The following is a 14,152-nucleotide window of genomic DNA, read 5'->3' as shown; positions in this document are numbered from 1 at the left end:
CTGGACGGGGGGCCTGGACGTGGGGGCTGGATGCGGGGGCTGGATGCAGGGGGCCTAGACTTGGGGAGGGGGGTTGGACATGCGGGGCCTGGACGTGGGGGCCAGGTGTGGGGGCCTGGAGGTGGGGGCTGGAGGGGGGGGCGGGATGCGGGGGGCCTAGACTTGGGGGGGGGGGTTGGACATGCGGGGCCTGGACGTGGGGACCTGGTCGCGGGCACCTGGATACAGGGCCTGAATGTGGGGCCGGCCGCAGCCATGCACCAGATGGAAGCAGAGCCCAGCGTGGGGTGAAAGATCATGGGTTTGGAATCCCCGGGCCCGGGGCCAACCCCAGCTCTGCCACCTTCCAGCTGTGGCCTTGGCCAGGTCACTGACGCCTGGGCCCATTTCACAGCCAGACAGAGGGGACGACCATCTGCAACTTGCAACTTTCTGGGATGTGTGCATCGGGCCTGTTGGGACAGGCAGGCGATCGTGGCCCTGATAACTCAGCACTGGAGCCAGACAGGCCGGGACTCTAATCTCAGGCCCATCCCACTTATTATCTGCCTGGCCGTGGGCAGGCCTCGATCTCCCCAGCTAGGAAATGGGGTATGTACCCTGCTGAGTGTGACGCCTGGAGGCAGGAAGTCACTCAGCAAACAGGGCTGCTATTGGCATAATGGGCACGTAGCCTCTGCTGGGGTTGTCCCACGGCAGGTCCCAGGGGAGTAGCTTCCGGGGGGGGCAGATCTGCCTACACAGGGAGAGGGTAGCACTGGGGGGCGGTGTGCTCCCCCAGTGCTGATGGCAGGCTCTGCTCCGTGAATTCTGCACCAGGCACTGTCCTCCCGGAGACTCAGGGCAAGGGACACCGGACGGAGCTGGGCGGGGTGCGCTCTCAGACACACACAGGGCTTCTGCCTCCGTACATGGGGTCCAATGGTCGGAGATCAGAATTCACGGATGCGTGACAATGCCCAAGCCTCGCCAGAGCCGAGAGGAACCCCGGCCCATGGCCAGGATGCCAGGGAGGAGGGAGGCCGGATGCAGCTCAGGACCCTCTCTGCCACCCCAGAGGGGCCCGGACGGAGCAGGTACTCAGTGCCTGAGGCTGCTTAGCAAAGGTGAGGGAGAAAGGGCACCCCAGGGGTCTGGGACACGAGGGGGAATGTCTCAGGGACGTGAGGGAGTGCAGAAGGCTGCCTCGCGGGCAGGACCAGTGTCAGGGGCTCACGTCACCGAGCCCTCCAAGCCAGACACAAAGTGATTTAATGCCCACGATCACCCTACATGGTAGCAGGCCCCAGATGCCGTGGCCCAGGACACAAGGGCCTCGTCTGGGTCAGGCAGCCTGGCCACTCGGCCCCGGGGGGACCCTGGCCTCTGTCCACTCTCATGGTCAGCTTCCACTGCCGCCCAGCTCTGAGTGTGGCCCAGGGCAGGGGCTGCACCTGACCGCCTCCTGTACCCACGGTAGGAGCTGGCTGTCTGCAGGAGGGGCCTGAGGCCGCTGGCGTCCTCCTCCCCCAGGTCAGGGGTCACAGCCGAGGCTCCCAGGCTCGATGAGCATCTCATCTGTGTCTGGGATCTGGCCCGCTTGGTCTTGCCCACCCGCCCACTGGGACATGAGCCTCCAAGGCTGATGTGGCAAAGGCATTGCCGCCTGCCAGGCTAAGCTGCCGTCAGCAATTAGCTGGCTCAGAGCCTGGTGCCCGGAGCCTTCTAGAAAGACACTGGCCCCATCTGAGCCACTGACAAGGCCAGGGATGTGCCACTTAGCATGTCCAGTTGTAATTTCCTCAATGACATGTCTCGGGGTCTGGAGCCTGCAGAAAGGGCAGGTAAGGGGTCAACTCTGGGGCCTGAGAGACCTGGGGTCAAAGCCCAGCTCGGCACTCGGCAGCTCTGTGGGCCTGGAGAAGGTCCCCTGCCTCACTCCACACCCAGGGAATGGGAACATCAAAGCCTAGCATCTGGGGTTTAGCCGTGCGTGAGAGCAGAAAGGGCCTCGGGGTGCAGAGTGTCAGCACGGAGGGGTGGGCCCCCGGTCCTGACTCAGGGTGAGTCCTGCCTGTGCCCGGCTCCCTCCTCTAAGAGGTGGGCACTCACCAGGGCTGTTGAGATACATGTTGGCAAAGCGGCCACCAGGGCTCGGAGCACACAGTTGGTCCAAGGGCATTGCTGTTCTGATGGGGGGGCTCGTGCTGTTCATTGCTCGCCCCGTGAAGCACCATCAGGGGTGAAGACAGTCCCCGCCCTCCAGAGATGGGGGGCAGTGACACCTCGTGACAAGGGCTCCCACTGGGCAAGCACCATGCCCAGTGAGCAGGGAGCCCCATGCTGGGGCCAGAGATCAGGGCATGAGCGATTCTGCCCACCCCCCAGGGGCCCCCATGGGCCTCAGTGTCGGCATCATGGCACCAGCCTGCCTCCAACCCCCCGGGGAAAGCGCTACGCAAACGTACAAGGCCCCAGTGCCCTGGCCCAAGGCCACGGGGTGACTGTCCACTCCGGTGCACAGGGGCCTGGCTCCCTCTGTCCTCCATCAGCGTGGAGGGGTTCGGACCCTACGAGCCTCATCTGGGCGGTTTGGTGGCCCCCTCCACACACAGGGGCCAAGAGGTGAAGTCAGACAGAAGGAAGAAACACTTTTAACTTGAGACGACCTGCTGCCAAAGTTTTCTCTTTGGGAAATAGAGGTCTCTCTGGGAGGAGACCCCAGGATTCCACAGGCGATCAGCCTTTGGGGTGGCAGTGCTTCCCAGAACCAGCTCAGGCACCCTCTGTGACACCAGGGCGCCCCCTGCCCTGGGACACACCTCCTTAGCAAACCTGCAGCCCAGAGGGTGCAGGTGTGTATCCATTCCCCTCAGCGAGGACACCAGGGGCAGAGAGTGGGCCTCCCTCCCCAAGGGTACCTGCAAAGGAGGTGTCAGGGAGACCCACCTGACCCCACATGCACCTGGCTTCACCTCCCCCGGTGCTAGAATGGGCGGACGCCTGGGAGGGGCTCACGCACCTCAGGAAGAGCTCTATGTGGACCACGGCCGGCGCGATCTTCTCCACCACGTCCGCGATGAAGTTGAACTTGTACCGTGGGCTGGTCAGCTGGTGGAGACCTGCACTGGCAGGAAGAACCAGGAGCATTAGTGAGGCGCCCGAACCCCCACCCAGGAGGAAGCTCCCCCAGGGACCCCACCGGTCAGCGATGCCCCAAACTCAGCAGCACAGTGACACCCAGACGTTTGGGAGGGGCCTTCTTTGCCCCAAGAATGGCGAATGCTGAGCTTCCTCACATTACCTCACTGGACGCCACCAAGTGGGCCAGGAGGCTCAGAGCAGTGAGGACACTTGCCCTCAGCTGTGAGCAGTGACAGGACATTGGAGCTAGATCTGGGCCATCCCCCGGGGCCCTGACCCTTTCTCTGATAGACGGCAGTGCCCCGGCTTGAGGCAACCATCCCCTCCCCTGCGGCTCTGGCCCGTTGCTCCAGCCCTGGGGCTAAAGCAGTGATTGGGCAAGGGTCCGGCAGGGGCCCCTGGCTCGCCCTTCCAAGCTGCCCCGGTCTGGCCATGGTGTGACCCCCTCCTGGGCCCCGCGGGACTCCGAAGTCTGAGTCGCCAGGGCCCCCTATCCAACTTGGCCAGGCCCCAAGTCCAACTTGCCGGGTGGTTCACAAACCCCCCTGGAACCTTTGCCGGCTCAGATTTCTGCTGCTGTCAGCAGCGGGGGCTGCCGCCTGCCAGGACCGCAGGCCTGAGGGATGTGGGTGGCACGGGGCCCACACCCCTTTGGTCTCCCTTGCTTGGGCATGTGCCGAGGCCCCTCAGGTCCCCCCCGGAGACTGGCGCTACCTGGAACCCATGGTCCCCGAATGAGCTTATGCCTGGAACTGGCGCATGCCGGGCTTGGCTGGGCACCCCTCCTCCAGCTGTGTGGTTTAGGCAAATCACTCGCCCTCTCTGGGCCTTGACTCCTAGTCTGAAACTGAGACTGAAGATGACCCCTCCTGCCCTGTGGGAACTGGGTAGGAATGTGACTTGCGGGTGCAAAGCTCCCTGCCCAGGGGAGCCCACCACGCCCCCTGGCACCTGGGTCAGTGAGCAAACAGGGCTCGGCCTGTGAAGGCTAGTTTTGCAGCTGAGGCATGAGGATCTAGTGAGAATCTGGTTTTCCGTTTTGTCCAGAGGGACAGGAGGTCATGATGAGTGCGGCCACCCTGCATGCCCCATAAACATTTGTGGGCACATCCTGACTATTCTCCCCATGTCCAGGGGGCAGCCAGGGCGGGGGTCACTGCCTCCCTCTCAAAGGTGGGGCGACTGTGGGGCGACTGTGGGGCTGAGTGATAAATCCTCCTGCCCGAAGACACATATCGAGTTGGAGAAGGCATATTCCAAGCTTGGGCCGGGGGCTCGCTTCCTTAGGGGCCCCTCACCCATCCCCAGTGGCTCCCTCATGCCCTGACTGTCTATTATGCCTGGACTGGGACTCCGGGTCCGGAGAGGGCTTGCCTCAGGCTCCAAGGTCAGGGGTGGAGAGGAAGCCCCACCCACCAATTCTATGATGTCCATCTCTCAGCCAGGCAGTGGGCGTGGGACATGGGGGCGCAGGCCACTGTGGTCAGCCTGAATCAAAGGCGGCCTGTCCGGGGGTGGCCAGAGCCCGGCTGGGAGACATGGCCTGTGGCCGGCCACGGCTGAGGCCCCTCGCCCAACCAACTGCAGGAGGCCAGGGGCTACCTGCCTGGGAGCCCTCCCCTGGGTGGGAAAACCCTCGGAGGGGTGGGGTTTAGGGTTCAGAGCTCACAATAACAAGGGCCCCAGGGGCTGGTCCCACTCTGGTTCCACACATTTATTTCCACGCAAGATTGCGAATTGTCCCTGAAACTCTACAGTTTCACTAGTCAGCTATGGGGGCTAAGGCCAGCTCGGTCTCCCCCACCCCGAGGCCCCTGGAAACCCAAACCATGCTCTTGCCTCCAGGCAGAGGAAGGAAACCAGTCACAGAAACTGCTGTCCTGTCGGGTTCTGGTCTCTGACGGGACACTCCTCACCAGGTAATTCCCGTGGCCCTGGGACCTCAGAGGACCTCTGCCCCAGGCCCTTCTCCCTTCCACGGGTCGGGGCTTGGCAGGGTCTGCAGGTCTCCCTCGTGTGCTGGGTTCACCCCAGCCGAGGTGCATGCCCACCGTGCCGTGCTGGGCTGGGCAGTCCCCGAGGGCCACGTCAGGTGTCACCCCCCCCCCCAGCTGTGCAACCTGTTGGGCCATTTACCCCAAGTCTCTGTTCCATCACCTGCCGTTCTGTGCCCCACCTACAAAGACCATTCCCCACTGCTCCCTAGCAAGATGCTCCAGCTTGTCCTGGGCACAACTCAAATCCCACCTCCTCCAGGCAGGCCCCTGGCAGGCTTCTTCCAGCAGAATGAGTCTCTCCTTCCTCGGGGTTCCCAGAATAATGCCCCGCCCTTGGCACTCCCTCTCACATGGGGCATATTCAATCCACGCATGCTGAGTGTCTCTGTGTGCCCTCTACGCCAAGTACAGACGAGTGACCAGCCAGGCACAGCACAGGGTGACAGGGGATGGGGCAGAGGGAAGCCCAGGGATGCCTCGATCCAGGTCCCAAAGACTTCAGAGCCTGAGCCCTCCTGACCCAGGGCCTGGGGCACCCCCGTGGGGCTCCAGGGTCAGCCAGCTGGTGACCTGGGCCCTGCCAGGCCCTGTCCCTTTAAGTAGACGGACCATGGTGGGTGGTGGGGAGGGGGTGGTGGGGCGGGGCAGGGCCAGCTTCCTGGTCCTCCTCCCCACACACAGATGAATCGCCCCATGAATCAGTGGGAAGGGAGGACTCGGTTCCCACCGCTTCTTCCCACATGAAAACCTTGGGCCCCACGGCTGGAAAGCAGACTCTGTTTATTTGGGGTTTTGACAACCCCCACCCCCACCCCTTCCTCCAGCCAAAGTTCTGAAGTCAACAGCAGTCCCGACCAGATTCAGCTGTTAGCATTTTGTTTTGTTTTCAAAAATAAACTGTAATCCACAGGACTTGGAAGTTCTAGTTGGGAGGAATTTGACACAGAGCAAAGCAATCAGGGCCAGGTGTCTTGTGGCGCCACCGGGGAGGGGAAGGGGCACAGCCAGGATGCGAGCGAGCGCCGGGGACCACGCACAGCAGGGAGAGGAGCTGGGCTGCCGGGCTCCGACCCAACATTCTTGCCTGGCAGAGCTCAGGGACAGTGGCAAACCCTGAAAGAGGACTCACCATAGGCCAGCTCTGGATAGTCGTAATGCCATGGAACAGATGGGGAGACCGAGGCCCGGAGTGGGAAACGGACTAGCTCAGATGTTCCGCAGGGCCACCTTGTACTGCTGCTATGCAGGCTGGGAACTGCACGAGTCCATTATTAACAAAGATCACGGTGCGCCCAGCGTCCCTTGCACAGCCTGCCCATCTGTAGGCACGACCCCTCCAGCACATAATGGGCAGCCGGGACTGAGACCCAGGTCTGTTCTGCTAACCCTGAGGTCATTACCCTTAGTCCATCAGAAGAAGCCCCCACCTGTCACCCAGTGGTTAGCTATGAGCTGGGATGGAAGGGCCATCAGCAGATGACCACAAAGCCCCAGCTGTGCCCATCTGTCCATAATGCTATACACAGCCTGCAGACTAGATGACAACATCTTATCAGTGCATTCAAGGACCTGGGTGTCCGGGTTCCATCTGCATTTGCAGGCTCGCCTACTGCCACTCTCCCCTCTGTACCCCCAGCTCTGGTTCCCTCTGTCAGCAATTGCCCTTCTCTCATCCTTCAAGCAGGCTCAGTGACCACAACCACCCCTCTGGGTTCCACAGCCCCTCGGAACCCCTCCCAAGGCGTGTCCCTCGGACTGTCCTCATGGCCTGGGTGCCCCCAATCCACAGCACTGAGCAGGGAGCAGTGAGAGAATGAGTGAATGAGCAAGGGGGTGCACGAATGCTCTGTGGGGACAAATGCACCATCTCAGGGGCCCCTCCATGGCCCCAGCCCCCACCCGCAGGCCCCACGCACCCACCAGGGGCAGGCTTTGAAGCCCCAGGAGCTGCCTCCCGGGTCTAATTAGTCCTTAGAACAGTGCCCTGTGTTTTTCTTGATCTTGAAAACTTGCCTGTCCCCAAGTGACTGCCTCCCCCCGAGCCAGGAACAGGGGCTCCAGATCCCACTGTGGCTCCAGGGGCATGGTGCTGCGGTCTGTGGCCCTCAGGCCCAGGCTCCTGTCCCTGGATGCAGGGCTCCCCCCCTTGCACGGGTCCTGCCCAGCAGCCGCCATTCGCTGGGCCCCAGACGTTTATGAGACCAGTGAACTCTCGAAGCTGTTCTGTGAGGCAGGATCTTTGCCCATTTCCCAGGCCAGGAGAACCCCCCACCCAAGGCCCAGAGCCAGGTCCCTTGACACTGACCCCAGGTCCCTCCTCTGCTCTGGGCTGGTCCTCAGCCAGTGATGGGCTGTCCTGCCCAGGGGCACCCAGCTTGGCCAGTCTTCGGCTTGGGGTCAGTCTGGCTCCTGTAATGTGCTAACCTCATGCCATTAGCTTGTCTGTCCTTTACCAAAAGGGTACCACAGGCCAGGCAGGACTCTGGGTCACCATGGAAGCCAAGGTGGGGTCAGCCCCAGGCCCTCCTCCAACAGGAAGCACTCTCTGGCCTGACTGGTCCAGCGGCTGACTCCTCTGGGCTCAGGCTCCCCGGCTGGGTCGTGCACTGAACAAGGTCAATAGAACTCCCTTGGGCACATGGTAGCCCTTCCACAAACATGGCCTTCCAGCATCTTCCTTCCTCCACTACCTCTCCTTCTCTCTCACAAATTCCATTTATGTCAGAAACACCCACTTATCGGCACTGAGGTCTGTTCACACTAAAGTCTGTTAGATTTGACGCTGTGCAAAGCACTTTAAATTCCTCACCTCACTGATTGTCCAGGGTCCCAGCCAGAAAGGTCCCATTTCACAGAAAGATCCGAGGTGCAGAGAACTTAGGAGACTTGCAGGTGGGGTAGCTGGGACACACCCCTGAGCAGCTGGACGTGGAGAACAGAACTGAGTCCCAGTTCTGGGCTCTGCCTATCCTGTGCTATAGGGGCTAAAGCATACAGTTGGGCAGGTTGTGCACTGCGTAACTCCAAGGGTTCACCGATTCCCCCCTACACGAGACCTGGTTTTCCGTTTAGGGCACACACATATACGTCCCAGCCACATCTTCTCTGTGCTGAGGACAAGGAGTCTGTGACTTTATTCTCTTTCTTACCTGCTTATTTAACACCCTTATCAAAATCAAACAGAAAAGCCACTTTCTCGAGGCGCTGGAGATCTGCCCAGCATGCAGCACAGCAGATGGAGAATCAGGGGGCCTAGGCTTGGGCAGAGCTGTTCCTCCCCACCTGGGGTAGGTCCCTGCCCCTGCTGAGCTTTTTCTTATAAAGGGCCATGAAAACAAGACCTAAATAATGTGTGTTTAAGGCTTTGGCAGCCTGAAGCACAAGCCTGGTGTCTCGCCCTTGACCTTGGTAAACCCGGTGGCTTTTCTCCCTCAAAGCAAGGCCCGAGAGGAGGCAATACTCAGACCCTCGGGAGGACAGACTGCTCACTTAGCCAGGTGCCCACCATGGACACGCGGACGCAGTCGCTCATCAGCTGGTCTCTTGCCACGGAACCCTGTCCCCACTGGAAACCCTCCGCACCAAGGTGCCCCTCGTACCTAATCTGCACTCATCACCTTGCCTCTCCAAACCTGCTCCTCCAGGCGCCCTGCCTCCAGGAAAGGCCCCGCCATCCATCCGCCCCGACAGCCCCCTGACCAACCCCCATCAGACATCCTCAGGCCTCATCAGCTCTCCCCACCCAGGACACTGGCCTCCCACTAGCTGGGCCCCCTCTGCCATTTTGCACACCTGTTACCCATAAACCTTCGGTGGCTCTTTGCCTCCTGATGATGGATCATCCTCACAGCGTTTCCCGCCATCCTTCTCTGCACGGGTGCTCTTTGTGCCCACCCCTCAATGGCTGTCTGTATGCTACCTCCTGTAGTAAGCCCTTCCTGATCTCCCCTTCCCCCATTCTGGCGGCGGTGTCTCCCTCAGCTGGGTTCCACACAGAGTCATCTGTCCCTCACGAGACAGGAGCAGGGGTTTCGTAGGGATCTGCTAACGGTGATGAAGCCGGGCAGGAAGGTGAGGCCAGGCGGCATCAGAAGTTTGTGCTTGCTTGGTCTTGAAGGCAGTGGGAGCCATGGCTGGGCTTTGGGCAGGGAGATGCAAGTCTTACGACACCCCCTCGGGCCGCTGTGTGGAGGTGCAGGGCAAGGGGAGAAGCCTGAGCAGGCAGACCCCAGGGCTTGCTGTGGGACCCCGGGCGCACCTCCAGGCCGACGGCAGGAGCACAGAGGGTGGGGGTGCTCCCTGGGCCCCTGGTCACAAAGCACGGCTGCTCAGTACCCCGGTCTCCGCTCCCCTCTGATGGGGCTCCTGGCTCAGAAGCGCCAGAGGCTGCAGCTGGGCTCTGCTGTCCAGCGTGAGGGCAAGGGGGGGAGAAGGACGGGAGGCGTCATCCTGCCCGGTCCCCGGCGCTGAATTCCATCCAAGACATACGCAGGAAGCCGCGAAGGGAATTAGAACTCAAACATCAAGCAAAGCTCTTAAATAAATAAAACGGGGAGAGATACCATCGGAACCTGCGCTGGGCTTGCACAATCCACGCGGATTATCAAATGCCACGTTGTAAATCACCCTTGGGCTCTAAGTTTTGAATTAATTGTGTGCACATAGACCTATTTGTCTGAGTCGTGGGCAGGGAGGCTTTGAGGGTCACGGGGCTCTGCTTAGGTGAACAAGGAAGCCTCCTCTCCCTGTAGACACGCTGAGCACATTCATCTCCGTGTTACTATCCCACTGACAGACACTTCTCCACACCACGCAGTCCCCCTGCTGTCAGGGGAGATGGGGATATGCAAAGCTCCTGGAAGGGTAGTGAGCCCCCTTCACTGGAGGTATGCAAGGAGGATCCAAGGATCATAGGGGATTCACCTGTTGAAAGATGATTCGTTCATTCCACAGTTCCTACCGTGCGCCGGGTGCTACAGCAGGCCTCGCAGGGAATCAAGGGCTCAGAGCTGGTGAGATGGAGACACCGCAGAGAAGCCTGGTCACACCGGTGAAGGGAGGGTCTGCTAGGACCCCGTGGTGTGCTCATGAGGCTGAGGAAGGGGTTGTCTGGGTGTGGTGTCAGGGAAGGTGGCTCAGGGGTGGTGGGACATCTAGGCCCAGACAGAGGAGGACATGGCTCCATGAAGGTGAGGAATGGGCATCTGGGGCTGCAGGCCCAGCATGTGCAAGGGCCCTGAGGTGGGGAGCAGAAGGGCAGGCAGGAGCACAGAGGATGAGGTGGCACTGTAGGGTGGGAGGGGCCAGACGGCACATGGCCTCGCAGGTCAGTCAGTGCTGGGGAGCTGCCGAGGGGTTCCTGCTGGGGACGGGCAGAATGCATTGATCCAGGTTATCATGGTCACTGCGTGGAGAAGTGACCAGAGGGAGATGAGGGAGGTGGGGCGGTGCAGGCCAGTGGTGCTGGGGCAAGGAGGATCGAGGGCGGCTCGGGGGCAGGTTCCAGGTGGAGCTGAGGACTCGCCTGTGGATGGGAGTAAGGAGCCAGGGGAAGGTGACATGACACACACATGCGGCTGAGGACCAGGTCAGCAGAGGACAAGCCGGGCACTGGGGACTGGACCTGAGTCGTCAGCGCCTGGACATCTGAAGGCAGGCCCAGTTGAGGGTGGAGACGGTGGGGATTTTGTGCAGAGAAGCCCGGGATGGGCAGCACCTCGCCGGCCGCTACATGTGGACATCACCCAGTGACCTCGGGACAGACTCTCGGGAGGGCGGGGATGGAGTGGACGCTGTCAGTGACACTCGATGAAGGCTGAGCCCCGTGGCGCCGGACACCCTGGCCGGACCCGGACTCCAGCCCTCGGGGACCCTGCTGTCCCCCACCTGCAGAAGAAAGCCTGGGCCCCATGACAGCGCCGCCTTCAAAGCCAGCCAGAGCAGGGGTCCTGGCCTGGCTCGGTCACTTCCTGGCCAAGTGACCTCAGACCAATCACTTGACCGCCCCCTGCCTCCCTGAGTGCATCTGGGCTGTATGAAGGGCCAGATTGGCAGAGGCAGATAAACAGCGCGAGCAAGAGACCCCATCCGGCACAGCAAGTATTCTGTAAGGGCTGGGTTTAGCGGGTGTAACTGGCAGAAACCTGGATGTCTGCGGTCCCTGTGCATGGGGCAATCTGATGGCACAGGGCCCAGGAGCGAGGGCGGGGCCACACAGACCACAACGTGCACAGTGAGCACCGACCCCAGCCCCGAGTGCCCTCCCAGCAGCACTGAGGTCTCCCACCCCCCTGTTTAAGGCCCCGGCTCCCTCCCGTGTTCCTTGCCCCCGTGGCTCTGGCTGGGTCAGGCCTGGGCCTGAGAGGTCGCTCCTTCTGCCTCTGCTTTGCTCCGGTCCCTCCTGTCCCGCCCATCCTTTGCGGGGAGAGCTGCAACTCACCTTCCACAGCTGAGCACAGAAGCTGACCTGGCCAGATAAACCAGACACGGTGGTGGTCCTAACAGGGACAGTCACCCGTGAACAAATAGGTGGTCTACCGAGGGCTCAGTAGGGGGCACGTGCCCACACACCCTGGCTCATTGATCCCTGCCAGCCCCACCCGCGTTATAGAAGAGGAGACGGGGGTCAGTAGCCTTAGAGCCCCAGCCCGTGACCTCCACGCTGGCAGCCCCTTCCTCCCATCGTGCCCTTCCTGCCTGCAGAGTGACCTCTGCACCTGTCTAGGGTCAGGCTCCTCCTGTCTTATCACCCTCCCACGTGTCTCCCCAGCTGTCGAGTTTCTCCAGGGCACAGATAGGGTCTGCCCATCATGGTTCCCTTGTCACCAGCCCCGGGCCAGCTGGACACACAGACAAGGTACTTCACAAATGTAGACTCCATCCTCAAAAAATGAGGGTTTCGAAATGCTTGGGACCTCCCCTCCCCTGGCCCTGGAACCTTATTCTAACAGCATCCCCCACACGGGGGAGTCAGGGTTGGGGGGCCCCATGGACACAACCAAGCTGTAGTGGGCGGGCGCGCCTCGCCCTGAGCCTGCGGTCTCTCGGAGCCACCAGCATGGCCTGAGGTGGCCCCACCAGTGCCAAGCCCCAGGGCAGAGGGCCACCTGTGAGGTGTAGCCATGGTGGCTCATTCAATGCCAATGCCCATCTCAGACGCTCCGTGGGGCCCGGCGCCCTCATCCCTCGCTCTCCTGGGCATGATCTAAACACAAGTCTGGACACTGTCGCCCTCACCTCCCTTAGAGCCCTTCACTGGCCCCCCCAAATAATATTTAATCCTACACAGTCTTCCCAGACCAGGCTCCCCAGAACCCCAGGGTGCCAGGAGGAGCGCATACGTGTTCTGCCAGGAAAGAAGAGCTCTCTGCTGAAATTCTCTTGGAAAACCCTGGGTTTTATGATTTTGTGTGTGTGGGTTTGTTTGTTTTTTTCTCACTGCAGGTTCTCTCAGAACTTCTGATAGACTCCAAGGTAGTGTGAATCACCACTGCATGGACGGTGTTTATGTTCCCAAACTTTCTGGGCCATGAGACACTTATTTTCAGAATACCAGACACAACTGGGGGAAGTCTGGCCTACAGGATGAAGTCTAAGCCAATGGCAGGACGCTTATGGCCATTCGTCCCCCATCCCCACCAGCCTGCCCAGCTGCGGGAGTCGCACCCCCCACCCCATGCATCCCACTCCCCACCAGCTGCTCCTGGCTCCATGCTCTCCACGTGGTGGCTCACGCTCTCCCCTCTTCCCAGAGAACCTGTCCCCCCTCATCCACGGGATTCAGTTGAGACCCTCCTCATCCCTGAAGGCTTCTCGGCACCCCAGGCAGCTGGACTCCCCACGGTGCTCCCAGGGCCCGCAAAGCCGGGCCCGGTGGTCAGAGTCTCCCCGCACCAGCTGGAAACTGAGGGCATACACAGGGCTCGACTCATCTCTGCGAACTTGGGGCTCAGCCCCAAGCACATGGCAACCGCAAGTACCTACTGAACCGACTTCCTAAGAAGTGCCCTAAACAAATAAAGGGGCGGCAGGATATTCTAGCATTTTCTTCCATGCACAGGGTCAAGCTGTGTGGCAAGAAGCAGTTCTGGGCCAGCTCCGGGTGGGGGGAGGCTGTCCTAGGGTTTGAAGGGACAAAGGAGGTCCCTGATTCAGCAGCCTGTCCCAGGAGGCCCCAAGCCACTCAGAGACCCCACATGCTGGCTCACCATTCCCAAACAGCTCTCTAGAGACGTGAACTCTTAAGTGCAGCTAAAAAGAAAGGAAACACTGGATGTCGCTCAAGAGAACATCTGTTCTGGGTTAGATTTAAGGCCAGGAAAGATTGCTTTCCACCCAGCAGCCGGACAGAGCAGGAATATGGGACCAGCAGAAATGATACACAAGACAGTTACGTTTTGATGGGGCCCGAGAGAGACAGGGAAGCAGAGAGCTAGATCAGACCCCTAGGGTGGTCAGGAGGGCACCGGGTTTCACTCTTAACTACTTCTGTGACTTTGGGCCTCAGTTTCCCCACCCGGAAGGCCAGGGGTCAGGTTAGATGATTTCTGCCCATTGTGCCCAGCCAGTGCTGACCTCGAGGCTCCTCCCTGGCTCTGCGCCTCAGTTTCCCCCGGAGGCGCCTTCCCTCCCACCCCGCGGCCGTCGCCCGGGCCGAGCGCTTACCGGATGGGCAGGCGCCCTTCTGCAGCTGGCGCACGGGCGTCCCCGAGAGCTCCAGCGCGCGCCGGCTGGCCGCCTGCAGCGCGCACACGTTGGCGTAGGTGTGCCCGTCGGTGCCGCACACGGCGTGCGCCCAGCGGCAGCGGCACACGCCGCGCGCGCACTCCAGGCTCTCCCCGCACGGCGAGTCGAGGGGGCGGCCGCACGGCTCGCCCTCGCTGGCCGCGCACACCAGGCAGCAGTTGCACAGGTCGGGCACGTAGCCGCCGGGGCAGCGGGGGCTCGGGCACCGCGACACGTCGCAGCGCGCGGGACACGGCGCCGCCGGGGGCTCTCGGGCCAGCGCCAGCGCGGCCAGCGCGGCCAGGAGC

The 14,152-nt window shown here is 61.4% G+C and overlaps 1 protein-coding gene across 1 annotated transcript; it reads right to left on the bottom strand.

The window, feature by feature from the left end:
* Nucleotides 1–1,513: 1,513 nt before the first annotated feature.
* On the bottom strand, nucleotides 1,514–14,148 carry LOC110578084 (serine protease HTRA3-like; the record flags this gene model as incomplete). The annotated part of the gene is made up of 3 exons (XM_021687610.2): nucleotides 1,514–1,808; nucleotides 3,002–3,101; nucleotides 13,785–14,148. Coding segments are annotated over 3 exons (759 nt in total), but the record flags the coding sequence as incomplete, so codon positions are not given.
* Nucleotides 14,149–14,152: the final 4 nt, after the last annotated feature.

Source organism: Neomonachus schauinslandi, unplaced genomic scaffold, assembly GCF_002201575.2.
Source record: "Neomonachus schauinslandi unplaced genomic scaffold, ASM220157v2 HiC_scaffold_800, whole genome shotgun sequence".
NCBI lineage: Eukaryota > Metazoa > Chordata > Mammalia > Carnivora > Phocidae > Neomonachus > Neomonachus schauinslandi.
The sequence above is the reverse complement of the archived record's forward strand: the minus strand, read 5'-3'. Positions and strand labels throughout refer to the sequence as shown.